Here is a 27,307-nt window from a genome sequence, read left to right as displayed (position 1 = left end):
TGATGAGCGGTACCCACCTTTAAAACTCAATAATAAAAAACAAACAAACACAAATTTACAAACACATTGGAGATGCACGCTGAGCGAATATGTAGCCTATTTGACATGACGTGTGGACAATACAGTTGCCAATTCTGAACTCATTTCACACACGCTGCTCTCTCAGCTCTGTGTCCTCGTCTGATCCAGACATGTGGAGGGAATGGCGCAGGCTGCACACCGTGTTTTATTTCGGAGAGCACGCTGTGTGAACAGACTGTGGCAGAGTAAAAATGATCAGGCATTAACACGCCCTGCTGAATGCTTAACACGACCTTATTGATCCAGACAGCATGCTCTTATAATTGTGAAGTTGGACCGATGTCAGGGATCAAAATATGCTGAGACACTGCATACACAGAGCAACCCGTCTCTGCACAAGCAGTAGCTCACATGCATCCATGTCTGATACAGAAAGTCTGGATGTATTTCATATTTCAAGCTTCCATTAACTTCCTATTTTCCCTTACACTGACCAGCCTGAATGTATGGATTAGGCAACCTACACGTGAGTAAAATGAATTATTATTTTCTCTCAGTAGCTATTATATTTAATAGAGCAGAGTATAGTTTCTGCACACTAGAGGGAGCTCATAGCACAATAAATAATGCCAATGCCTTCTTTTTCTTTGGGGGGGGGGGGTTAAATTCTTTTATCCTGGGTATGTTATGTATTTGAAAAGGCGTGGTGGTCATTGTCGTTGCTTGTCACTGTGTACAATTAGAGAGTATGCACAGCGTTGATTACAGTTACTTCATTTGTGTAATCTGATTACATTCAATACACATTCACTCACACACTTCATACTTTGTAAACCTGCTTGTATTGCATCCAGATGCTGATTAAATCATAACCATGTGCTCCTTCCTCAGATTTCTAAGTGGGCTCTGCACATGGTGAAAAAAGGTGACTCTCTCTCTCTCTCACACACACACACACACACACACACACACACACACACACACACACACACACACACACACACACACACACACACACACACACACACACAGTCCTGACTGCCCTGCAGACTGTCACAATGCTAGCCCAGAAAACACAGTTTGTTCATGGGGTCAGTGATGAACGTGAGTGGTCATGTTTTTACAGTATAATCAACAGTTGTGATGGACTGTCATTTATCCGAAGCAGGCTGGAACAGGTTAGGGGGGGGCCCCAGGGGAACAGGAGGGGGTGCTTTAATCCGTAGGCCTGCTGTGTAAGGAGCTGCATTCACGCAGCCACCCCTCCCAAAAAAAAGGGACTAAATTAGGTTTGGACTTTGCATTTAAGAGCAAAATCCGTTCTTCAGTGCACATTTATTTGAATATCCAGTGTTTACTGCTCATCTATGAGAATAGCTTATTTAGGCTATTGGTTGCCAAACTATATAATTTAAATGTCGAAAAAGAAGGGGAAACATCCAGTTAAGGTAAACAGCTATGACCACAATACAAATAGAAATACCAGATTTCACTGTAATCATGAAAAACCGAATGAACAGACAAAGCTGAGGGCTTTACTGCAAGCACAAAAAACAACCCTTAGATGTTTTAAACTGGTTATTTTCTCAGAAATCCTTAAAGTTCTATAAACTTTTTCTGATTAAACCTCAAAAATGTCTGGTGGTAAGTAAAGGCCGTGTTTCTCAGTGTGTGAGGGGGTGACTTTTGGTGGATAGCCTATGCATTTTTCAGCAGATGGTAAAGATTTATACTTATGGGGTTCAGCGGTGTGGAGGAGTTAGGTTGAGTTAGGGCATGAAGGTGAGGCCTGTGTGAGGGGCTAAGCACAACACCGAAGAGTAAAGTCATCAATCTGAGTTCAATAAGCAGAGTTAAAAAAGGACGTCAATCAAACTGATCACAAACATCTTTAACATGAGATGCTTGCCATTTCTGAATCTCACTTTACACTCTCTCTCACACACACACACACACACACACACACACACTCATTTTTGTCACACAACACTTCACTACTTCTGACTTTTAGAGCAATTTGATAGTTTTTCCCTACTTTTCCCCCTTGTGGTCCTTGACGCATGTGGATTGAGTTTCAGAATGCCGGGGGATTCACACAGAGAGGATAAAAAGCAGAGGAGGTCACACTCCTTTCATTTCCTCACAGAAGGCAACAAGCACATCTTAGTGGAGTGGAAAACAAAAGGGCGCCACAGGGGAGATGGATGGCTGCTGTGTGTGTACTGAAAGCTGAGACAGAGCAGGAACCTGCACACACCTTTGGAGGGGCCAGTCCCTCGTCCTAAAGGTGTTCATATTTGCATTCTTCATCCCACTAACACCTCCGTCTGTTCTTTTGAAGTCTGGAGAAGAAGAAGCGCATACCAGCTGTATATGTTATGGTCGTTTTGGAGTCATAATATGTATTGGTAAAACTATTTGGCTTTATGAATAATCCATTTTTATGAGCAAACAGATGCACAAAGGAGCAGACATGGATCTATAACTGCGGAAATTGCACAAAACTCAAATAAATTGAGTTTACACCAAAATAAATTCATTCTGGAGGTGACAGCATGGAAGGAGATAATATAACAATATTTGAATACTCTGCTACAACAAATAATAACAATAATAGCACTGAGGGGACAGCAGGGGCCTGTAATCTAAAGGTTTACATTGATTAAGTGGATTAAGTGTACGAAGAAAAGTACAAGACTAATTCCACATTAAATTGTACTGCAGCATGAAAGTATAATTAAATTCGTACAACTTTATTTGACCAGGTGGGTCAGCGAAGAACAAATTCTTATTTACAGCTATGGCCTGGCAGAAGCTCCAGCAAAGTCAACAGAAATGCTGTACAACAGCGGGAAGGGACAACTTTCCCAGTGATCAGATTTAATACGAAACAGAGTGGAAGCGCTCAGCCGCGCAATGTGCCTCTCCACAATCATGCTGCGTACACAGGAAAAATAATCTTAGCTGGCTGCTCGTTGGATTTGCCCAGAAATATTGGTTTATTTCGATCAAATTGTCTCCAAGTCATCTCGGGAAGAAAATCAGGCACCTGAAGTGGAGGGAGAGGAATAACAATTTCAAATCTAACTTTCCATCTTCAATCTTCTGCTGTTCAAAGCATTGCTGCAGATCCAAAAAGAAGATTAAGATTAAGTAAGTCAGTAGTTTCCAAAAACAGAGCTACTTTTACATGTTAAAGGGGCATTCCAAGCTCATGTTTCATTTGCTCTGGCAGATATGTCTGGCCCCCCTCACAGAATTCCAGCTAGCCAGATTCTGGACTGACCAATCACAACCGTTTGTGTGACATGGGGCGGGATTTAGACGATGACTGACAGAGGAGCATCAGCTAACCTAACATAGTTACAGAATATAACTGGCATACTGCGTTCAGCGCAACACACCAGGCTCACACATTTGCGAATTAGTCTGGCGATGCCAGGCTAGCATTCCACCAATTTTACTTCATCTCGGTATATGCTCGAAAATAACTAGTTTGTACAACGTGTCGTCTGCCCACGTCTGAAAGCAAAAGTGTTCCTAGCTGTTCCAAATGGTCACGTCATTGAGAGGAGCAAGATACTTTAATCATCCATATATACGGCTTGATGGTGTACACTTTCAGACAGTCTTTCCTGGAAAGCATTGATAGGGTTGCACTCGTTTGCGCTCACAAAAAGAAACAGTTCTGCAACGAATGAAAAGCTTGAGAGAGAAGTTCAAACCCGAGTCTCTTTCTCACCTCACCTGGCCAATGGATGAAAGTTACATAAATTGTCACACATCCCCCTCAAATCCCAACGTCAGAAACGTGTGGGGCACAGGGTTTCAGGCGCTGACCTTGATGATGTCATCAGGGTTATTTATCAATCTGTTATCTCGGATAAGGCTTGAGACTTTTGATGCTTTGAACAAGAAGCCTGCATTACAAACTGGAGGGTTTGAGAGAAGTGGTCATTAGAGGGGCAGGGAGGATCTAATGGAACATGCTGTTGAGTTGCTTTATTGGAATTATAGGATACAGTGTTTTTGGAGCTTAAACCATACTAGAAGCTAAAATTCTGGATATTTCGACATCAGCTGTTTAGAATTACACTATTGTTTTTTTTCCCCCTTTCTTTTTTGTCTCTTGTGAGTCCCCCAACTTTATGGAAGTGCAACACTAAATCGCTGGGGTGCGCCTTTAACAATACACATTTGATGCAGGATCACACTTTGAATTTCTATTCACAGCCAAAGATATGGTGAAACCATTTCAGATAGTCTCTCATTCCGTCTCTCCCCCCTTGCTTGCAAACAAAAATGTACCTGTCCCACTGGTTAACCCCCACCCACTGCTACCATCCACCCACCCACACGCACACACACTCCACACTTGAATGCACACAGGAATGCGAGGGGAATGACAACCCACCAAATCCTAAAACCAGGGCGGCCTGGTTGGCTCTCTGCTCAACAGCAGACCTGATGAATGGCCATTCAGATACACAGACAAAGCTGAGGCTAGATTTCTACTATACGGTGGGGTCAAGGGTCATTCAAAGCACTGACAGAAGTAGAAACCAGAGCTGAATGCCTGTCTCTCTCGTTCAAACATTGAATCACTCCGACACACCAAAACACACTGTGGGGTTTAAAAAAAAGAAAGAAAAAACGTGCTTACAAGAAACGTTACTCATCCTTATTTATCTCCACTACATGGAAGCTCCACTTGTGCAGGTCTGTACTTTGTGGGCCACACGAGAGCACTAGAACAAGAGGAATGAGTCAGGAACACAGAGATAATCAAAGTACATTAATCAATGAACCTAAACACTTCTCGAAGCCATGGCAGCTTCGCCTGTTTATGGTAGCTCTGGAGATAGGAGGGAAGAGAAGAAAAAAAAGAAAGAGTTAAAGCTTATTCTGCGCTCTAAGCTGCTCTCAGCCCGAGGCACGGGAGAAGAAAAGAACATCTCTTCATGATTAAAGGGGCTGAGGACCAGGAAGGGAAACATAGGAGAGGACAAGCCTCTATCCCTCAAGGGGTAAAGGCTCTCTGGAGAAACAGAAGGCAAGAGGAAAGGCAAAGCTGGAAAATATAGGGGAAGCAAGACTCAAGTCTCTTTCTCGCAGTCTCCTGTTTCTCTGTCATTTTTAAAAACAGGTCGACGGGATAGATGAGAGGCACGTTTGCAACATGAGCCACAAAGAAGACAGAAAAATATACCCCCATTAGACATTTTATTTGCACATTTCTGCTGCTATGATAGTAGACAGTTCAGATGAGGCCATATCAAACCAAAGATAAAAACAAGAGAACCAAGAACAATTTATTTACCACACATCTGTGCGCACTGAAGTAAAACTCAATAAGACAATAAAAGGTTCAAGCAAATCCAGAAACAGCGCGTTTTGGCAAGGGTGGAGCTGCTTTGCTGTGAATTTGGGACAGAAGTCATCGGGGTCACTGGGACAGATCAGCCTGTCATCAGACAGAAATTGGCAGGTAAATTATATGGGTTTTCACTTTCAGGTCGGACAGGAACTTCCTTTGACGTCTAAACAATGACGTCCACATGTGTATGGGCAGTTGTCATGCTCCACTTAAAGTGAGAATGACGATAATTATCTACAGAGGCCATTCTACATGTTAATAAGCAGAAAAATTATCAATGTCATTGATGGTAAACACTGGTGTGTAGCTTTATTATTATGAATACTGAATACAGATTAGCCTAGACACAGGACAGTAATCAAAACATACTTTATCTATTCATTATTTCAAAGTTAAATTTATTGAGATCTTCAATGTGAAGACCACATTTCCCATAATCCTCAAAGGAATCTCTCAGACTCTTGCATGACAATACCAGTGTTTTTAATGAAGGCCTAACATGAATTTACGTTAGATAAGAGAATGGATACATTTTATGGTATAAACGTTTGGACCACACTTTTTTTAAGTGACAACACAAACATTGTGTGGCCATTATCACCACCTAATGTTTGGTGTGAATCAACCAGACTGGAATTTGAATGTGTGTAAATTGCACTTTGCACCTTTTAAAAACCACAGATAAGTATCACATTATGATAGAAATGCCATGTTAAAAAGGAAAACCAAAATGCCAACTGAAAAAAACAACACCTATGGCAAGGTTAAAAACATTTAGAAAAAGCATTTGGTATTCAACATCGTTGATGGGGTATGTTTTAGTGGCTGTTTAAACTTTTTTCTAAATCAAATTGTGCACGACCTAAATGTCAAAACCACTGGTGTTATCCTTCGAGAGATGCAAAGTCTTTGAGTAATACTGTGACATTTTGAACTCCGGTCTGTTATTCTTCTTCAACAAGCACTTGTAATAATGTTATTATGGGCCGCTACTCAGCTAATCAAACAGCAGCTCAACAATATTATTAGCATTTCACCTTGAAACCAATGGATACAACTAGCTACAAGCTAGCATGTTAGCTGGTAGCTATGTATTGTTTTCTTTAACTGTTAAACAATGTTTTTGTAGCTTTGTGCCAAAAGCCACACAACCAGCATCTGATGAACGAAAAAAATACACTGAACTTAAAATGTGAATGAGCTGCTGTGCTAATCAAGCAGCAGCTCAACAGTGTTAACATTCCACCCTGAAACCAATGGATACTGCTGACTGCTAGCTAGCATGTTAGCTTATCTGGTAGCTGTATATTTTTTCAATGCTAAATGTTAAGAATCTCAAGAGGGTAATTTTGTGTAGCTCTGAGGCAAAAGCAGAAACAATGTTCCCGTCTACACGACCAGCATGAAGGAAAACAATACACTGAACTTCAAAATGTCAAAGTAACCCTTTGAGGTACATTTTAATGAGACAAGAAGAATCACTCATGAGATTTCTGCTTCATAAAATTGGCATTTAAGTCCACAAAGACAACTGAATGGCACTGGAAGATGGAGAATACAGAATAAGAGAATTAAAAATGCATCCGTTATATCAAGAAAAACAAGTTGGAGGCCAGATAGCTTCCTCGGTACAACAAAGAAAACCGACTGTACAGTGATCTCTGGTCTCTGAGTCCACTTGGTCCTTGTTCAGTCTAAGTATAATAAAACTGAGCTGCCAGCAGAAACACAGGCAGTAGAAATAACCAACCACACTCCGAGAGAAACACATGGAGTTACTGAAGACTACAATTCACTCTGAAATGACAAAAGTGCTGATATGTCTCTCTTCCCCTCACGCTCCGTGGAGCCGATTAGGGGAGAGACCGAAGAAGATGAGAGAAGTCTGATTAGGACTAGGAGTACAGTGCTCTCCAAAGTTTGCATTACACATCACACCTGAGAGAAGAGGAGGTAATGTTGAAATCAAATGGAAACAAAGAAGTGAAATCCAACTGTTAAAATGTTCGGTCTTGATGTGAAAAATGTCTACGTAGTAATGTAATCCAGATGGATTTGATGCAAGACACCCAGGGTGAAAGCAGTTCTCATTCATAATTACACACGGATATGAAAACTGAAATCCTTGGATTGGCACTGGCATTTCTTTTTGTCTCCTTTGGTGAAGTGACTTTTTACTCGACAACAAAACAGTCGACTGTCTGTTTCCAAAATGACATGATACTACAGAAACTTTGTAAACTCTGATCGGTCTCTCCTCTTGGTTTAGCACATGTATTGGGTCCTGACTTCAGGTCCACAAAAAAACACCACAAACTGTAAAAATTAGTCAACTTCATCTCCTGGTCCCTTTGAACGAAAGGGACTCGCCCGTCTCTAAACGACTTTCTCATCCGGATGGGAATGTCATGTTTAGTCAAAAAGATTCTGGTCATAGTTAATTCTGCCAAGCTCCCTTGGAGTCCGTGTTCAAAGTGGGTCACAGGAGAGGATCCACAGTACTCCAGTACATGGCTGCACGTCCAGGTTAGGAGACAGGTGAGCTAGAAGCTCACAGTTGCAGTGCTCTTGCTCCGAAAAGTCATTGTCTGGATGCTGGAAAGGATTTTCCTCTGGTGCCCGGCCAAAGTCACTCCCATGTGCAGTAGATCCCTGAACACAGACAAGAACAATCACTAATTAGACAGGAAGAACAGGAACAAAATTAAAGATATAGATTTGATGGACATTAAAATAATATTTCAGTCATCACATTTTTTCTCTCTCTGGGCTTAAAATTGCACTTCAGGAAAATGTAAATGTAACTTTTTAAAGAAGTAATTTAGCCTGTTTGCAATGGTCACTACTAAAAGCTATGCGGCTAGCTTCCCGACCTTGAAGAGTGCATTGAAAAGTGAAAATGTTCCTCCAGAGATAATTATCAGTTTAGATAAGAAAACTGGAGATAGGAACTGACTGTGTGGTGATCTGGGCCAGCTGGTCCACTGAGTTGAAGCCGGCCTGCAGGAAGCTGTCTTCGTAGCGCTCCATCTTGATTGCCCTCAGCCATTCTCCGACTGAAGCACACGGTGAGAGGGCTAAAGGTGCACGCTGGTCCAGCAGGGGGTAAGACGGCCTGTGGGACAGAGTAGAGAAACAATAGAAGAACTTACACACACTGTCTTCAAAACAGCAGTGAAGAGCTTATATATATCCTGCAGCAACATTCCAGTCGACAAGCAAAGGTATAATCTGAGGCTGAGTGACTGACAGGGACAAACAATGGGATTTGTCAGGGGTGGAGTGTCCTCTGCTGTATGTGACCAGCTGACAGGCAGAATGTGGAGGAAGGGAAATGGGCCCAGCAAGTGGCTGACAGGTCACAGCAGGACATTAAGGTGGTACATAAGATTGGGCAGTAGGAGGCTAATGTCTGCCCTGTGACTGTTAGAACTCTAAATGGACACGAAAGAAAGGGACATCAAGAAGTGACTGACATGCTTCCTTTTGTCTGTTCATTCTCAAGCTGTATATTTGCTGCCATTGTGACCTCATCAGGCAGGTTTTCTGTCAATCACCCAAACACATCCACACTTACCCTGCGCCTTCTTGAGCCACTATTTTCAGCGATGCAGGGTTGCGGATCAGCTTGTCCAGAGCACTGACAATGTCCGCGAAACGAGGGCGCGCCGAGCGGTCCTTCTGCCAGCAGTCCAGCATCAGCTGGTGCAGATGGGTGGGGCAGTCAGGGGGCGGTGGCAGCCGGTAGTCCTGCTCTATGGCATTGATTACCTGAAAGGAAGAAAAATGATCAACTTTTCAAACCAATGCTTTGACTTCAATGTGCCCTGTACGACAGTGTTGCTGGGCAATCTCATGGTTAAAATACGATTCAAGCACTTCATTGATTATCTATAACCATTCTTTTTTTTTTTAGAATTCAAATGTTAAATTCTGTTTTGTAAAAGCTCGGCTTCGTGCTGTGCCTAACAAAACCTTCAAAACCATTGTCAGGTATGGCCCAACATGGCTGTTTGCTTAAACTTATGTACAGAGGCTCAGTCCTTGTTGCAGCGGCTGTTGGTTTGGTTCCGACCCCCTCTCTCTCCTACTTTCCTTACTTAACCTGTCCTATCAATAAAGGCAATAAAAGCAAAAAAGAAAAGAAAAAAAAAGTCCTCTTTAAAAATAAAAAACGTACATCCTGGTTGCTCATGTCCCAGTACGGTCTCTCTCCAAAAGACATGACCTCCCACATGACAATGCCATAGCTCCACACATCTGAGGCTGAGGTAAACTTTCTGAAGGCGATCGCCTCCGGCGCTGTCCAGCGGATTGGGATCTTACCACCCTGCACAGAAAAGAAAACAGTCAGCATGGCAAAACTTCAAAACAACATGTTCACTGACAAGGAAAATTAAAAGGTTGTAAAATAATAGAGACAAAATAATGAACTTTAAAACCATATTGAAAAAGACAAAAATAAAGCCTTAAGTAATTTGTCAAATCAGTATCCCAATCACACATTCACCTGCTGAAGCCTCGAACTGATTGACTTTTGGAGGACTGCAGAAAGAAAGCGATTTTTATGAATTAAAGACCTCATATTGTGCTCATTTAAAAGGTTCATAATTGTATTTACAGGTTGTACCAGAATAAGTTTACATGGTTCAATTTTCAAAAAAACATAAATATTTTTGTCGTACTACACATTGTTGCAGCTCCTCTTTTTACCATATGTGTGTTGAGCTCTCCGTTTTAGCTACAGAGTGAGGCATCACACTTCTATTCCATCTTTGTTAGGCGTCGCACATGCGCAGTACCTAGGTAAGGACTACTAGCCAGTCAGAAGCAGAGTAGGGCGGATCTCCTGGACATGGCGATACAACGATCTGAACTCTTCGGGCCTCCACTCTAACTAGCTTGCTTTGAGGACGTGCCACACTAGCAGCTAGGCCGGCATTATAACGTGTGTTACAAGGTGAAGCAAAGTGACACGTGTTTGTCACGGAAGTAAAGGCTGGGCTACAACAGAGCAGTTTGGAGCAGTTTGTGAACAGTGTTTTCTGTGGGAGACGGTAACTCCCTTTGTGGTGGACTTTGGGCTTTTTCACTTTGTAAACCTATAACCAGTCCCTCCAGAAAAACGTGATTACGCGATCACATAATTCAATGCATAATCAGCCAAAGTCAAAATTTTTTCAAATACGCCGCACTTTCGCCGCATAAATTGCCGATTTCCACGCAAAATATGCAGGGCTTGCATGATTTCATAATCCCCGCAATTTCGTTGCAAAAAAAGTTACATGTATCTCAGCAGAAAGTTGAAAAATGTTGCGTTTACTTCACACAAGAGAAGCCATTTTCCCCTGTTGCCATGGGAATGTTATGAAGTGATGTAATTACGTGACATGAACATCATTGAAAAGCAGGGTGTTGGGGGAATCACCTTTTTTTCTTTTTTTCATCAATCCGCAGTTTTTGCAAGTTCCCGCAGTTTCATCGCATAAAATTGCATAAATATCCCACATATTCCTTCGCATTTTTTAAGAAAACATGCCGCATAATCAAGGATTTTTGCCCGCAACAATCACAAAAAAACTCAGCATTTTTCTGGAAGGACTGTATTAACGTGCACAAAAAAGATATACTATAACACAATAAAGGAAAGGGAAAAAAACCCAAAAAGCATGATCTGAGCACTTTAATATTGTGAATATGATTTGATACAGAAATGTATAAATGCCATCTGACAGGCAGATATACTGCAGACAAATTTAATGAAAGTGTTTTTTAGGCATCATCTGAAGGAGGACGGTTATCTTACCAAAGAGCTGGTGTAGGTCGGATCAGAGGAGTTCTCCTGCAGGAAGCGTGACAAGCCGAAGTCGGACACCTTGCACACAAGGTTGCTGTTGATCAGGATGTTGCGAGCAGCCAGGTCTCGGTGGACGTAGCTCATCTCTGCCAGGTACTTCATGCCGGAGGCGATGCCGCGCAGCATACCCACCAGCTGGATGGGAGTGAACTGGCTGTCGTTCAGCTACGGAGGAGAGAAACAGTTCAGACGGAGAACGATTGAAGTGGCGGTGTGTTTCAGTGTGCGAGTGAAGTGCCTGTGTCTCTCAGTGTGTGTTCTCTGTTTCACACTCACCCGTAGAAAAGAGTCCAGAGCTCCGTTCTCCATAAACTCTGTGAGGATCATGACTGGACAGCTGGCTGTGATGATCCCCTCCAGGTGGATGATGTTGGGGTGCTGGAACTGACCCATGATGGACGCTTCAGAAAGGAAGTCCCGTCTCTGCTTGTCAGTGTAGCCTCCTTTTAGCGTCTTAATTGCTACGTAGTTTTCTTTTTTCCCTGGGATCTTCAGCCGCCCTCGACACACCTCCCCGAACTCTCCTGCAGCACACAGACACATAAGCACACATTAGGGCTGTTTTCTTTAACGGGTGTTTACCACATTAGGAGGATGACAATTGTCTTCGGCAAACCTAAAGCTTGCCCGCAGCTAGTGTAGCCCTTTTGTTTGAATAAGGGCTGGGTTAATTGCTTTATTCACGCTGCAATATTGAATTTTGTCTGATAAAGAAGAATACAGACAATGGTTTTAAATGTCACAGAATCAATTTAACTTACTTAATTATATATATCCCTAATATTGTTATTTTGAGAGAGGACAATCTGTAAGGCTAAAAAACAAACAAAAAAGAGCTGACCAGTACAAAGTTTACACATTTGTGAATAATGCAGAAAGCATACGGGTGGGGCTTACCAGCACCGATAACCTCCTCGATCTTGACAAAGGAAACATCAATTTCCTTGGCAAATTCTCGCACGGCCTCATTAGGGTCCTCATAGGTGAAGGGGTCGATATAGACCTTGACCCCTGCGAGAGAAAGACAAACAGAGTCGTGGGAAAGGAAAAGAAGAAATGTTTGAGTGCTATGAGCAGCAATAAGCCGGGTCACATTAAAAATGATTTTCTTGACGTGAACGAGTTGTAAATCACAGCTGAGGTTGAGTGTGCACGTCCGTGATTTGTTACCTTGGCCAACAAGGTACTGGCTGTTTTTGTCGCTCAGCTCTGGATCCTTCACTCGGCTGTGTCTGCTGCAGGTAGCAAGAGATCGGGATGAATAAAAAAAGATTAGGATTGGCAGTGCAGCTATCTGCAGAATAGATGTCAGACTTTATTTTTTGGCAAGCATTCCTAATGCTTTATCAGCCCAATGTTATGCAAATCACTGGTCTTACAAACTGACTGTTCATGCAATGACAGTAATAAGATGCCTATGTGACTAATGGTCAAAAAAAGAATTCATAAATTGTATGATTATTTTTATTTAATGTTTCAAAAAAATCTATGGTGCAAGCAAGCATAGCAAAATGTGATAATTTATTGATCCCCTTGAATATTCAGCTATCTTGGAGAGGTCAAAGGTCAGTACAGCTATAGACCAATACCCTCCAGCCAACAGAGATACAGCTCTCGGTTTCAAAAACACCTTCATCTGCTTGGTTGAGGAAAGGCTTTTGCTGGCCTTGGACAATCTTCAGTGATCTCAAACGCACAACACCCGATGGCTTGTGGTAACGGTGAGTACCTGAGCCAACCCCTATGGTTCTGCTCTTCGACACAAGCAGCTCCATTATAATTCTGTTGGCGCAAACTCATCCCTGCAAGACTTTAACAACCCTGTAGCTACTGGATCCCTGCCTTCCTCTATTTCTCTCCAGCTCCCACCTCATACGCCTAAAATAGCAATAATGCACCACCCTCGGTTAGTGGCAGATCTGGGTCTCAGCCACTGGTTTGTGTGTGTGTGTCACAAGGTCACAGCTATTGTTCTCCTGTCCTGTGGAAACAGGGTTGGGACGCCTGCATCCTGTCTCCTGCCCTCTACCTCTATCGTCATCTCACACACACACACACACACACACACACACACACACACACACACACACACACACACACACACACACACACACACACACACACACACACACACACACACACACACACACACACACACACACACACACACACACACACACACACACACACAGCATCCAACACTATTTACTCAAACAATGAAGCCTAAGGAAAATGTCCTAATGAGCAGGATAACTTTTAGCTGTGTAAGCAAAAGACTACATGGGCATTGCTTTGTGTATGAACTGCCTCACACAGAAAAAAGAGGTATGGGTAACAGAGTGCAAATTCACTGTTGATAAGATATGATTTCTATAAACAAAAGAACAAAGTGGTGCAAAACTGTAAAATTGGGGTCACGTTGTTATTGGTTTTTGATTTCCCCCCATTTTACCGTTTCCTGTTATTCTGTCAGCTTCTTTCCCTTCCAAATCTGTCTTTTTCTCTGCCTCTTTCCCTTTCCCCTGTTCTCACCGTATGCAGTAGGCGGCCACTAAGACGAAAGTGACAAGCAGCAGCATCCCAACAGCGATAAGGATTCCAGGTACTAAGAACTGAGCGGCGGAGTCATGACCTGAGAGAGGAGACGGAAAGACAAGAGAGTTAGAGTAATGTCATCATGACAGGAGGTTTACATTGGTAGTACAGAAAAGTATGAGAAGGAAAAAAAGAACGTGACAGGAATTTTAAATATTAAAGAGGCTCAATACAAGGACACCAACTCAATACAAGGACGCAGGCAAGACATTCATTCAACAAGAAATTGTGCAGGGAGTGAAAAGAATCTGAAAAACCTTCCCGGTGGAAATGAAAAAAAATCTGTGAAAAAAAAAAAGAAGAGCAATGTGTGTGAAACTCCTTCTTCAAGTGCAAACTTACCATCAGGCAGCGTGCGGAACACGGCTGCACGACTGAAGCTGCCATAACCGGCCATGGTGCGCGCCCGAACCTGCACCTCGTACTGAGTGGCCCTGCGGAGGTCCGTCAGCACGGCCTGGTTTCTGTTACTCTCTGTGTAGTGACACTGATCTTCACTACGTCGCTCCTACCGTATGAAAACAGAGTTAGCTGGACTGGAAGTGAGTGCAAAACAGGAATAAGTGAGAAAAAAAAAAAAAATCACAGATCACTGTGGAAAAAAACCCAGAAAGACTGCTAGAAAGCCACTAAAGGGTCATCTACAGGAATTCAATTTGACGTTGATGGTGTTGAACATGAAGTTTAGTCAAATTGACTCAATCCAATTACAGAGCATTAAAACACCATTACACAATCTTAAATCAGAAGCATGCTAACTAATATGTTTTGTAGGGTTACATATGTTTTTTAGATTTATATTGTTCACACAGAAGTGTCTTGTGTCTCAGCTGTATGATGGTGGTTCTGAGTCAGGTCATTCCCTGTGTGTTTTGGTCAAAGCAAAAGCACAAACCTAAACATAGAAATGTCAAAAACACACCCATGTGTACTGCATACTGCCTCAACAGCTGTCACATGCAACACTAAAACAAAGCCTTATGTCTTAAGCTGACATACTGCAATATATAATTTAGACTGTCAAATATCTGAGGCATTGTTTGGCTAGACAATATACAGGCAATTTGGGTTTCAGTTCATTTGACCTTAGCCACTGTTTACAGTTTACATTTCCTTGCGAAATTTCTAATCCTGAGCCATAGTATACAACAAAATAAAATCATGAAACCTGAATAGTATGTGAACTTTAAGCCAGACAGTTGAGAGATGTTGTCAGGGGGCTCTCACCTTCTCACAGTAGCGTAGCTGATACTGCAGGATGGTGTAGTGTGGCTGAGCCGGGACTGGCCAGTGCAGAGTCAGACTGCTCTCTGTGGAGTCACTCTTCTGAATCACAGAAACCAGAGATGGCACTGCACGGATGGCAGAAGGATTATAAATAACACATGAAATTCAGACAATTTCAACCTTTCTACCTCTTCCCCTCTTCCCCTCTACCTCTCTTACCGTCATGGCTTGTGGTGATGTTGACGCTTTCACTGCCAGGGTCCTTTCCGCTGACCTGAGACACCCCGTTGAGCGTCTGGATTGTGAACGTGTATGTGGTGTGAGGCAGCAGGCCCCACACCTCCACCCTACGACCCAGCAGGCCGTGCTGCGCGGGCCGGTAGCTGACGCTGTCTCCGCAGGAGAGGCACGGCCCCTTCGGTGACCTGCACACAGAGCATGTGACGGAGTAGCTCAGGTCTGTTCTGCCGCCGTTGTCCAAGGGCTCGTTCCACTCCAGACTGAGCGTGGTGTCGTTGATCTGGGTGACGATGCTGCGCGGAGCCGAGGGAGGTCCTACAGTGTCAAAAACATTTTTTATTAAACTGATTTGGCATTCCTGATACTGGAAATACTGGAAATCAGCAGAATAATTGTCCCTCAAGCTCTGGTACTAGTCCGACACATTACAAAAATAGTTTCTGTACGGATTGAAAAAATGAGACATAACATGTTCATCAGTAGGTAGATTTATTTTGTTGTTTTTGACCTTTCCCTGTTCCCAGTATGTATGCTAAGCTAAGTGTCTGCTGGCTGTAGCTTCATATTTACCATACAGACTGTGGACAGTGGTATTGATCTCTAAAGAATTCTGAAGAAATCAAATATGCAAATCTGAAAATGGCAAACTATTACTTTAAATGTTCTCTCTTCCTATTCTGAAGCTGGTCTTTTCTAAATACCCTCAGAAAGCACCAGTAGTCATCCACAAAATATGGTCACATTATTCGGTCAAAAATGTCATCACATTTTAATATATAGGCATTGCTTAGCCCTGATGCAATCATAAATGTCTCCATCAAATCAAGTTATAATCTCTTCTGTGTCATTTTACTGCTGCTTTACCTTTCCACGACCCACACAGACCATTTGTTTACGTTTTTCCGTATGTGCTGAAGACATTTTATTCAGTCTGCACATGTAGTCACGAAGCAGAACAATGCTCCTGCAGTGGCTTTGCTTCACAGCAGGAGCATATGTGTGGCGGAATTTAACTGGTGCAATTACGTTTGTCTAAAACTGGATGATAATGATCACCGTCTGAAAATTGTAAGAAGATAGCTATTGCCTCAAGCCAAGCATAACTAAACAGCAATACCACTCAGCCACTGTGAATGAGTTTCTGTTCCTGCCAAGGAGGCTTTGTCACTGAGCCTGCAGCTAACTTAAGTGCTAATAGTGGAAACCAAAGTGGTCACAGCACCATAGACAATCTGGGTGCCAATGAATTCTGAATTCAGCATTTGGGAGTGGGGATTTTTTTTTTTAGGTGATACATTTTATGACTTAACAATCAAAATCCACTTTAATAAAATCACCAAGGCTGTCACAGTAATGTAAAACACTTATTTTCTGGGGGAAATGTCCGCATGGTTTACAGATGGCACGGCTGGTTTGCAATTTTGCATACAAATTGAAAATATAAATGATATGCAGAATTGCACAGACAAACCAGTACAATAAAATTATAATAGGAATGGCCTAATTAAGTGATTCATAATTAAGATAAAGTCTTTGTAATTAAAGTTATCAGTAATAATAAAATTGGATGTGAAGTCTAGTTGGCACTGATATCACACCTGCAGAGAGCAGGAACCTTTTAAAATCCTGCCCGTGTTTCACTTTGTTTCACATCCTCTTCATGGCCATTCCTAAAGAGTGCACCTCATTAAAAAGTCCCTCCCATTCACACATCCAACATGCGGCTGAATTGAAATTCCTGAATCCGCTTGGATGTGTCACTTGAGACCATCAATGCCTACTCCACTTTGGAGTGGAAGCCCTACCCCCAACAACCTGCCACAAAAGACATGCATCTCAATACCCAGCATTGGGACAAAGGACACAAAGAAGATTAGAGAACTTTGGCTAAATGACACCAGGGGAAAAAAGAAATAGCACCAGAGACGGAAAAAACAAAGTGAAGAAGAGCAGGGGAAAGTAGAGAGTGAAAACAAACAAGTGGATGCTTGTGTTTCTTAGCACCTCCGCATTTGCATGTGGTATCGTGCATAAGTACGTATTTCTGCATACTTACTAGTGCACGGCATGTTGGGAGATTCAGACTCTGCACGCAAGTATCCGGAGCGACACGCACACACCGTCGCCCCTCCCATGGCGGCGTGGCTGAATCCTGGACAGCCTGTGCACTGTCCCTCTGAGGTCGACTTGAACTGACCCACAGGACAGCCTGGGGAGGACAGTAGGTGAGAACAAATGAAGGGAAATTATCATGAGATTTGATTCTGGACATGACCTGTGAATACTACACAACATTGCACCAAATCTTCACATTCACTGTGTCCCAGACAGACCGGGGTGCTGTTTTATTTCAGGGTACTTAGGTGCCAGATGGTTGTAGAATGACAGACAGAACCACTTAATGAGGGCCATAAACTGAGGACAATCACAGTGATGAAGCTGATGGTAATAGTCTATTTAGTGTATAAACATGTCTGACATTCACCTGATGCTTATCATTGCCTTTATCTGAACATAGGGCTGTTAATCAAATTTGACTTGTGATTACGATTTCGGCTCCTAACGATCACAAAAACAATGTAATCGAGGAAAAAAACTATTATTTTGCACATCACGTTTTTGCAAGTAAACTTGTTTTGGTTTGTGTTCTGAATGAAAAACTAAGTTCAAACTGTAAAGGTATTAAGGGGAATATCACAGTTCAAGGTGTTTTCACTGTTGATTTGTTTAACCGTTTCACTGTTTTTTAAGTTCAATAATTGCAACATCTTTCCAAAAGTCGATGAGTAAACGTGTTAAATAATAGGGATTTCAATATTGACCAAAATAATCGTAATTATGATTTTTCCCATAATCGAGCAGCCCTACCTGACCATATCTGAATAACAAGACTAAACAAGTGGCTGTCCTTACAAAGAACTGCCTTTGCTTATTGATCCAAATATTGTACTCTCTCTGTAATCTCGTCACTACAACCAAAAAACTATTATTATGGTATTTAGAGTGTAAAGGACCAGTGAAATGAGTCAGAACTAGTGCTGAAAGCATTAGTTGATCAATTGATTCAAAGATGCCAAACGTTCTCTGGGTTTGGCCTTTCTCTTACCACAAATGTATCACTAGATAACATTTTCTTGACTAATCTATCAATCAAATAAAAAAAAAATATATATATATATATATATATATATATATATATATATATATATATATATATATATATATATAAGCCCTAGTCTGAACCCTTTCTCCTCTCAGCTTCACAAATGATACACACCAGATTCAACATACTGACACTTCTCCCACAGGTGAATTCGTAATGACCGGTCACCTTGCAATGGCACATACAGTCACCAAAACCGGCAGTGTTTGCAATATGTGCTCAGTGTGGCGGTTGAAATGCAGCTCCAGCACTGTGTTCTGAGTGCTGATGCATGTCTCACCTGTTGAAGGTTGTTCAAATATATACTTTATAGGTCAAATGCAAGTGACCATCACAAGACAGGATTATGAAACTAACCTGGGTGCTTTTAGGGTCTTATTTATTTATCACATGATAAACACAAATAACACTTTCTGATTTACAGCAACAGCCTGTTACTAGTGTTTACTTAACAGTGTTTTTAAGGACTTCAGAATGTTTAGCACAGTCCATGCTAATTCGAGTGATTATTACTAAACACTATCTGGAATAAATACTGATATCAAAATACTTTTTACTTTTGTTTCAAATATGAAGATTAATATTAATATTTCTTGTATGTTAAAAAATATAAAAAATTAATCTAAAAAAAATTTATATTTCTTGAGTTTGTTGACAGCTGCTAACATTTTGAGGTAACTTCAAATCTATTTGGGAATATACAGGTCGTCATCTTGTACCCTTTTGTATTATATAACATGGGTACAGCTTCAGTATACTGGCACATGGGGAAATACACCCCTCCCATGTAGCAGTATTTATAGTCTGCTCAAGCTTTACTTCAAAGACGTGTTTAAATATTCTAATCAAGATCCTCTATAATACTTAATCAACTCAACAACATTCATAAGTTTTACGTCAAAGGGCTGTGTTTGACCCAGAAAAAGTATGTATCGTCTATGGGAGATAATGGCATTACAGCTAAAGTAATTTCATTTTAAACGTCAATTGCATTTTCTGAAGTGACCGGCCTATGAAGCAAATGAACTGTTCAATCTTGCTATAAAAGGCAATTTCCCTTTATGGTCTGATGATTGTTTCTTCCTCACGGCACTCTTCAGTGACAGAACGCTGGGAAATGCCAACCCCACTTCACCAGAAGCAAAATGTCAGAAATTATTTTTTTGTTATTAAAAAAATCATTATACCCTCCCACAGAGATCAAACCAAAATCCTTTAAACATGCACTGGTGCAACCGCACATTTTCTTGAGAAAATGTAGCATTTCTTCTTGTGTTTCTGTTGTTTTTTAGTGCTCAACATTTATATGTGTTGATGTGATGCAGTATGTGTGAGAGTGAGTGTGTGTGTGTGTATATGTGTGTGTGTGTGTGTGTGTGTGTGTGTGCGCACGTGTGGAGGTGGGGGTGGGGGAGGTTCATGCACAAGGCTTGTTAATTGGACTCATTAGACAGAGCTGCTGCACAGCTCCAGAGAGAATCCTCCTGCTTCTTTCCTTCTGTTTTTTTGTCTGCTTTGCTTTGATGTTCTCAAAGTGATATGATCTTTACCCCGAGCGCCCTCCCCCCGCTCTCACTCCCCTCACTTCTCCTGTCCCCCTGTGCTCCTTCTAACTTAGCTGAACCATGAGTTGTCGCAGCAGTACACCTTTGACCCTGCTCTTCCTCTCTGAGGTAAGTGCTGAGCCACCCGACCTCTCTCTGTCCACTCCGAGTTACAGCCGTTCCCCTGCCTCGTTAACTTCCTACGCCTCTCATTTCTCTGCTCCAACGTTTCTCCCCCCCCCACGCTCAGCTCACCATTGTTTTCTTGTTTAGTGTGCCTGCCCTGCTGCATATGCGAGTGTAGTTTATATACATGCTTGTATATGTGGCCTAACCTTGCCTCCTCCTTACCTGTGCATCTAGTGTGTCCTTCGGCAGACTCAAATCCTGGTAGGCAGGCGCAGGAGGTTGTTGGCTGGCCCACCCACTGGCCATCTTCCCCGCAGAAGAGCTTAGGTGGCCGAGGTCGGGGCCCTTGCTGGGCCGCGTGCTCCACACACACACCCTGCGCCTCTTGCACCAGAGTACGGGGAACAGTCTCGGGGAAAGAGGAAAGAGCACTGACCAGGGGGGGGCACTTTTTGAAGAACACCCTGACTGACAGCAGGGCCATGCAGGCACCCTGAGCCTGAAAAGCCAAGTAGAAGCCTCTCTTAGATAGAGGGCCGAGTCTTAAGGTCTTCACATTGAATTTCCGCTCCCCACCCTTCCTCAGAAGAAAGTCTGCAGCCACTGTGTCCACCTAGGACAGGAAGAAAGAGAAAAGATCTTGTGTAATGGCCTGATTCCAACACACAGGATACAGCCGTAAAAACGACCAGACTGGTGGTTTCGCATGTTTTAGCCATTTTAGCCCATTAAATACACATCACATATGCTTTACATTATTGAACATTTTCCAAAGCATACCACTGTGATTTTAGATTTATTTCCTGGCAGCCATTGTTTCTCATTTGTTACAGTACGCTTTGAAACTCAACTTGCAGGGACCTGGAACTTGCTTGGATGAAAGGTTATTCATCACAGTAAACAATTCATCACTTTTATTTTTATGTCAAAGTTACATTATTAAATGGTAATAAAGTCTAACAACATGCACTATTTTGAAACCTCTCTTTGGTGATGTGTTCAAGGACGCCACAACATCTGAGGTTTGAAAATGAGATGCCAAAAAGACCTTCACTTATAAACTATGCATTTGGAAAATGAAAGCCAGAAAATAAACATAAAGTAAACACGCAGGTTGGGAAACAGATTAAATGCACAGATGAAGAGAGTTTTCAAAATAAGACTTGCTCCCATGAGACGAAAACATAACTTGGAGAAAACAAATAAAAGTGATTAAATGTCGACTGTAATAAATACATAACTAAAGCAATGTTTCAGTCTCTGCAGGCTGATGACTGTAAAGAAATGAACTGGCCAACTGCATATTAGAAGTCAATCTGAAAACGTTGGTATGCTTGTGAAATGTATTATTTACAGTACAATACAGATATACATACATCGACTAAAAATGCAAAACAACCAGTTAAGTCCTTTAATCCTTTGCTTTGTCTCTTCTTAAATAAAATAAAAAATAATGAAATGTGGTCTTCTTCTAGTTTTGGAGAGTAACTAATATTGTCAAGAACTTATACAGTGCTGTTCTTTTTTCTGAATGTGTTGTTTTTAAAAAAAAAATTTTTTAACTTAAGCATACTTAAAAGGTAGAATATGTATTGAGCATTTTTCCAGAGCATACTAAAGTCTTTATTGTTTAATCGAGAAAAGAAATTGCATTAATCATTAAAAATAATCATTAGTTACAGCCCTATAATTAACTGTTCTCAGATGTAAAAAAAAGTTTCTAAAAGTTCCTCCAAATTACGCAGTGGTTCTCACAGGCTCAATGATAAGGAAACTGATCTTCATGTAAAAATAGGTGAAGTAACCCTTTAATGCAGATGTTCAATATGTTGAAAGTCCATACAAAATAGTACTTAACAACCACAGAGAGAAAAAAGTGTAATTTAATAAAAACAACATGATATCCCATAACAATGAGCATTTGTGACATATTGACATATACCGTCAGAGGGTGGGCGTGGAAGTACCTTGGTGTATGGGTTCTCCATCCAGGGCGGGTAAGAGGACGTGGCCTCGTTGGAGTCTGCCTGGTAGTAGTACAGGTTAAAGGTCTCCTTACAGCTGCGGTGGTGGGTGCTCCTGGATGAACACTCCATCATGGTGAATCGCAGTTCCACGTAAACCTGAGACGCTCCACGTCGCTGGATGAAGCCGCTGCGCAGCCAATGGCTGGATGAGCTGTCAGTCTGACAGATCTGATAGGTCCTCACACTGTTGTTTTCCTCATCTAAACCGCTTACTTCCTCCCACTGAGAGCAAAGAGGAGAACAAAGGGTTGTCAAAGGTTGCCAGTTGAAATGACACCTGACCCAGAAAACTTCTCCTGTAAAGACTTTCACTCGGGTCTTTATAAAACTGGTCACATTAAAAGCCCTCTGCCATACTTCACCTGTCAGAGGCTCGTGGGACAGAACTGGCCTGCTGTGGAATTAGATCCAGCCCAAATTTGAAACTGGGTTGGTAAATCATTCCTCCTGCTGAGCTGCAGCTCAGCTAGTGGGAATACAAATCTCACTTGTCAAACAGAGCACACTGCTGCACACAGCATCCGGGACAGACACGGATCTTACCCTTCAAACACACTTTTAGACTGAAATACAAGGGGGATATCACAAATACATATGAAGCGAAAACCCTCCTCAGAAATCTACATTTGTTGGGGAGCCAAATGCAACAAAAAAGGCTTTAATGTCGGACTTCTGAGTCAACAGCAAACATGTTCACCATCACTCCGTTCCCAAGAGCAGAAAACAAGCATGAAATTAACATACTCAGGGCAGAATTTAGCAGATTTGCTCAACTTGAGGCTCAGAAATTCAGTTATGTAAATATGTAAATCTTTAAAAATCCATTTGCAGATGATGTGTTGAGTGAGGCAGAATACTGCTGTGAATGAATTACAATGCAGCAGACCACTGAGATCCAGGTTTGAATCTCTCGGAGTGCAGAATTTCCCTTTCAATCCCAAAAAAATAAATACTTAGGACTTTGGCAGTACATTATTCTGTGAACAAAATGTTTTCTGTGATGGAGATGCACAGGGCTCATCTGGATTTGACAGAAATTATTGAAAGAACTTGATAGAAATGAGTGTTTGAAAGAAAATCAGAGAGATGTACAAATATACAGACGTATACCTACTGCGAGCCTGATTTAGTAATATAGGCCATGTGTTTGACATTCCTTTGAGTACAAAGCATACTGTAGGTCTGAGCGAGGTAAATGACACGACTTTTACACACACAAACTTATGTGTATGTTTTATTTAGACACATACAGCTTTAAACCAGCATTCAACCTGTGTTAATGCATGAACAGGGTTGATTGTGCGTTATCGCTGTTTACACAAGATTTGGGTCTGTAACAGAAGTCTGATACACATCACTGTTAAACTACAAAATTATACTTATGGTTTTATTAAAATAGTTTTACACTAGAGGTTTAACATGAATATTAGCTTTATTTGGTGTCCTTATAAATAGTTTTTTTTTTTTTTTTAATTGGGGGAGCAGTAACTCAGTCCGTAGGGAGTTGGGTTAGGAACTGGAGGGTCGCAAGTTCAAGTCCCCGTACGGACCAAAGTACGGAGTGTGGACTGGTAGCTGGAGAGATGCCAGTTCACCTCCTGGGCACTGCCAAGGTGCTCTTGAGCAAGGCACCAAACCCCCAACTGCTCGGGGCGCTCCTCCAAGGAGCAGCCCCCTTACTCTGACATTTCTCCATTAGTGTGTATAGCATGGGTGTGTGTGTGTGTGTGTGTGTGTGTGTGTGTGTGTGTGTGTGTGTGTGTGTGCGCAACTGTACTAACAGAGTGAAAATTTGTGTGAATTTCATAAAGGCATTATTCTTCTTCTAGTTAAAAAAGTATTTCTGAAATTGAGAAGCCAGAATTTATATCTGACATGTTTGGAAGTTCCCACAAATATCTACTATGATGGTATTATAATCCTTGAATGCTAAAAATAAATAACCATATCTTAACCGTTTTATATCTGTAAATTTGATGAAGTGAGCTCACGGCATCTCCCCACTGCTGCCTGTCATTACTATCTAAAGCTTTTGATCAATGGCTTGAAATGATAATGGCTCTGCCAACTATTTAGAGACTGTCGGCCTGTTTTGCTTTGCATTTTAATCAAAAGCGCAGACACATTTGTTGAGTATTTCTGTCTGGTTCCAGATATCTCCTTGCCAGCATTACTGTAACCGTTTTCCTTCTGAGAAATCAGCAAGTTGAGCAGTTTTGGTTACTGACGCTGTTGGCAAAAAATACCCTAGCGACCACTCCTTAGTTGATCAAATTACAAATATGTCATTTTTTGGCAGCAGTATTCAAAATTATGGGCAGCCAGTAACTTCAACTCCAAGGTTGATGGGATATATCAAAGCATCTGCTTTCAATGTACTTTGAATCCCAAATTCACTCTGGCGTTTCTTTTATTCTGTCAGTTACCTGCCATATAAGGAGCTCTTTTATAGCCAAAGTAACAAAGGAGCAGCTGGAAGCCAAAAAACCCCAGTCGCCACAAGAGTTGTGTTAGTAATACAGATAACATGGTGAAGCTGGGGTTACATACCTCGGGTTTGGCATGTGAGAAGATGGTCCATTTGAGATCAGAAGTCTCCGTTTTAGTGTTCATCAGGACCTCTGTGAAAAAAAGATGTAAAATATAAAAGCAGGAAATATAAAAATGACACGTACAAGACTCATTTACATTCAGAGAAACACACAAGTGACTTTAAAATCAAAGAGTGAACATATTTCAAGTCCCAAGCTGTCTGCCAAGTATCAGCTATGGCTTACACTGGGATTACGCTCGAAGATGGAGTTTCACCAGTCAATTACATCTACAGAAAAATTCCCACTACCTTAAAATTGTCTTTCATCTCATGTTTGTTTTTATTCCCCCCACGTCCCTTGTGTTACCTGCAACACACCATGCCTGTGGTCACACTAAACCTGCAGAAAAGAATCCGCTTTTGTCCAGAGAGAGTAGGGACAAGTAGTAGGAACAAGAGAACAGACTAGACTTGCATAGAAACACACTCACAGACACACAAATATAAAGATTTAAGTCGTTCCAGTCACGATCTGTGATTACAATAGAATTGATTTTTGTAATCTTTTGAGGGGCAGGCTGCCAGCTCACAAACAATCTGAGCAGTTCTGCTATGATTCAGTATCACAATAAAATCCGGGACCTGAACTGCATGCAACTTTGCAAGTTAGGTTAGGGTGAAGGGACTTCTTTTCATGTGAGGACATCTTTCTCCCCCCAGCTGTCTTGGCAGATTGTCTCTGCTGAATTGTGACTAGTATTTATACTGATGGGATGAGCTTTCTGTCACAGACTGGTTTTTAGAGCCCTACGTGTTCCCCACAGAAGCTCATCTCAAGGGTGAGGCTGTTTGGTTTTACCAATAAACAGGATTTAATGCAGCTCTCCTGTGTGCCATGATCAGGTTGAGCACTCGCATGAAAATGGATGCTGGAGGAAATGGGGGTTTTAGTGAGAGTTTATCATTGGGGTTATTGAGATGTTTTGTTGAATCAGGCTCCCAATATAAGGCTCAACAGTAGTCTGGCATACCATAACGCTGCAAACACACACTCTCTCTCTCACACACACACACACACACACACACACGACCTGGCATGCAAAAAAACAACTTTTCTCAGTTTTCCTTCATGGTTTTATTTCCCCCCAATTTTGATTTCAACATCTTTATTTAACTATAATTATTTCCATCACGTTAATGATTTTAGTAATACTGCTTCACATTAATAATAAAATTATGCCTAAACTGCAACCATAATTCACTTCTTTTTTTTATTTTTATAGAACGGCAACAGGGGGACAGAGGGGGATACGACATGCAACAAAGGTCCCTGGCTGGAACTGAACCAGCAACGTTGCAGTTATATGTCATCGTCATGTGTGTAACCACTTGGCTACCAAGGCAGCTCCATAAAATTACAATTTTAGTAAGATAATTCTTACATTCAGAAAAAAAAGATCTGAAAAATATTTCCCTCTGAATCCTGGATGAGGCCAAAGTGTTGCATTTCTCCACTATTTAAGATGTTTTTTCCACCTCTTACTTCAACATGTTGCTTTGTAGCCCGAAACACAGAGATTACCGTAGATGGCCCTGTTGTTCTTTAATAATCATTTTTCGATTTGTTTAATAATTACTTTGGGTTTACATATTTAGAGACAAAATTGTTTAGTATCTTCAGTTATCTTCTTCAAAATGTGCATTTAACAGAATGTAGTCTAAAACACCTCAAATAGAAAGAAAGACATGGTTAGCACTGGAAAATTGTGATTTTTATCAAAAGAATAATCAATACATTAATAATGAAAAGAATCATTTGTTTCAGCCCTAGTAAATAAAAAAAATATATATATCTACATCCAATATAATACCTCCGATAGTTTGACTACAAGTGTCAATGTGAGAAATGATGCCACCGAATTATAAGAATTTGTCCTTATAGTGGAATCCTAACACCAGTGTCCAAGTTATTTTCTTTGTCTGTTCAATAACGGTTAATGATTACAGTCAGTTTCCTGTGGAATACTGTGTACAGGATAAAAGGATGTTTGGAAAAAACTTTACGTAGAACATTAAAGAAATGAAGGCTGTCAGGGACTCCTCATGCTCTATGAATATATATTTCAGCCCCAACACTTGGGAGTATTTTTCAAAAATAACTGCAACGCCTACAGTTACTAATCTCTGTGATCCTGTGTAAAGTGAGAGGCAATCAAATTTACCACTTAGCAACCCACATCTCAATGAAATACACATGAAGGCGCAACAAAAACTCAGAGATAAAACAGAGTCTGACTGGCACTTCCTACTGAGACAAATGTTACAGCTGCCGCTATTGTTTAACACTACTGAACGGTAAACTGTCGGTTTAAGATCAGATACTGCAGGAAAGCTCGGCCCATTCAGGATGGACTGTTTAAACTCTCTCTTTAGTCCTTCCACACTTAAAACTGAATATAAAGGGATACAAAGATATTCTAATTATATACAGTTATTTATGGTAAATCGTGCATGATGAAGGTGAGAACTTTTTTATTTTCCCATAAAAAACTTTTTTAATGAATTATTCTACATCCCACTACTCGGAAATATTA

The 27,307-nt window shown here is 41.3% G+C and overlaps 1 protein-coding gene across 1 annotated transcript in view; it reads right to left on the bottom strand.

Moving 5' to 3' along the window:
• Window positions 1-6,831: 6,831 nt before the first annotated feature.
• Window positions 6,832-27,307, bottom strand: part of ephb4a (eph receptor B4a) — a 40,008-nt gene continuing 19,532 nt past the window's right edge. Inside the window, exons 2-17 of the mRNA XM_039777803.1 lie at window positions 24,731-24,801; window positions 22,121-22,402; window positions 20,376-20,766; window positions 17,374-17,526; window positions 15,297-15,632; window positions 15,078-15,202; window positions 14,193-14,358; window positions 13,788-13,887; window positions 12,426-12,490; window positions 12,153-12,266; window positions 11,532-11,779; window positions 11,205-11,420; window positions 9,579-9,728; window positions 8,976-9,169; window positions 8,355-8,513; window positions 6,832-8,050 (exon numbers count right to left, since the gene is read on the bottom strand). Coding sequence (XP_039633737.1) covers window positions 7,942-8,050; window positions 8,355-8,513; window positions 8,976-9,169; window positions 9,579-9,728; window positions 11,205-11,420; window positions 11,532-11,779; window positions 12,153-12,266; window positions 12,426-12,490; window positions 13,788-13,887; window positions 14,193-14,358; window positions 15,078-15,202; window positions 15,297-15,632; window positions 17,374-17,526; window positions 20,376-20,766; window positions 22,121-22,402; window positions 24,731-24,801 — 2,879 coding nt within the window. The 3' untranslated portion in view covers window positions 6,832-7,941. The remainder of the gene's footprint in view (window positions 8,051-8,354; window positions 8,514-8,975; window positions 9,170-9,578; window positions 9,729-11,204; window positions 11,421-11,531; window positions 11,780-12,152; window positions 12,267-12,425; window positions 12,491-13,787; window positions 13,888-14,192; window positions 14,359-15,077; window positions 15,203-15,296; window positions 15,633-17,373; window positions 17,527-20,375; window positions 20,767-22,120; window positions 22,403-24,730; window positions 24,802-27,307) is intronic.

The sequence above is a fragment of the Perca fluviatilis genome, chromosome 16, assembly GCF_010015445.1.
Source record: "Perca fluviatilis chromosome 16, GENO_Pfluv_1.0, whole genome shotgun sequence".
NCBI classification, from domain to species: Eukaryota; Metazoa; Chordata; class Actinopteri; order Perciformes; family Percidae; genus Perca; species Perca fluviatilis.
This window is presented reverse-complemented; position numbering and strand designations above follow the sequence as displayed.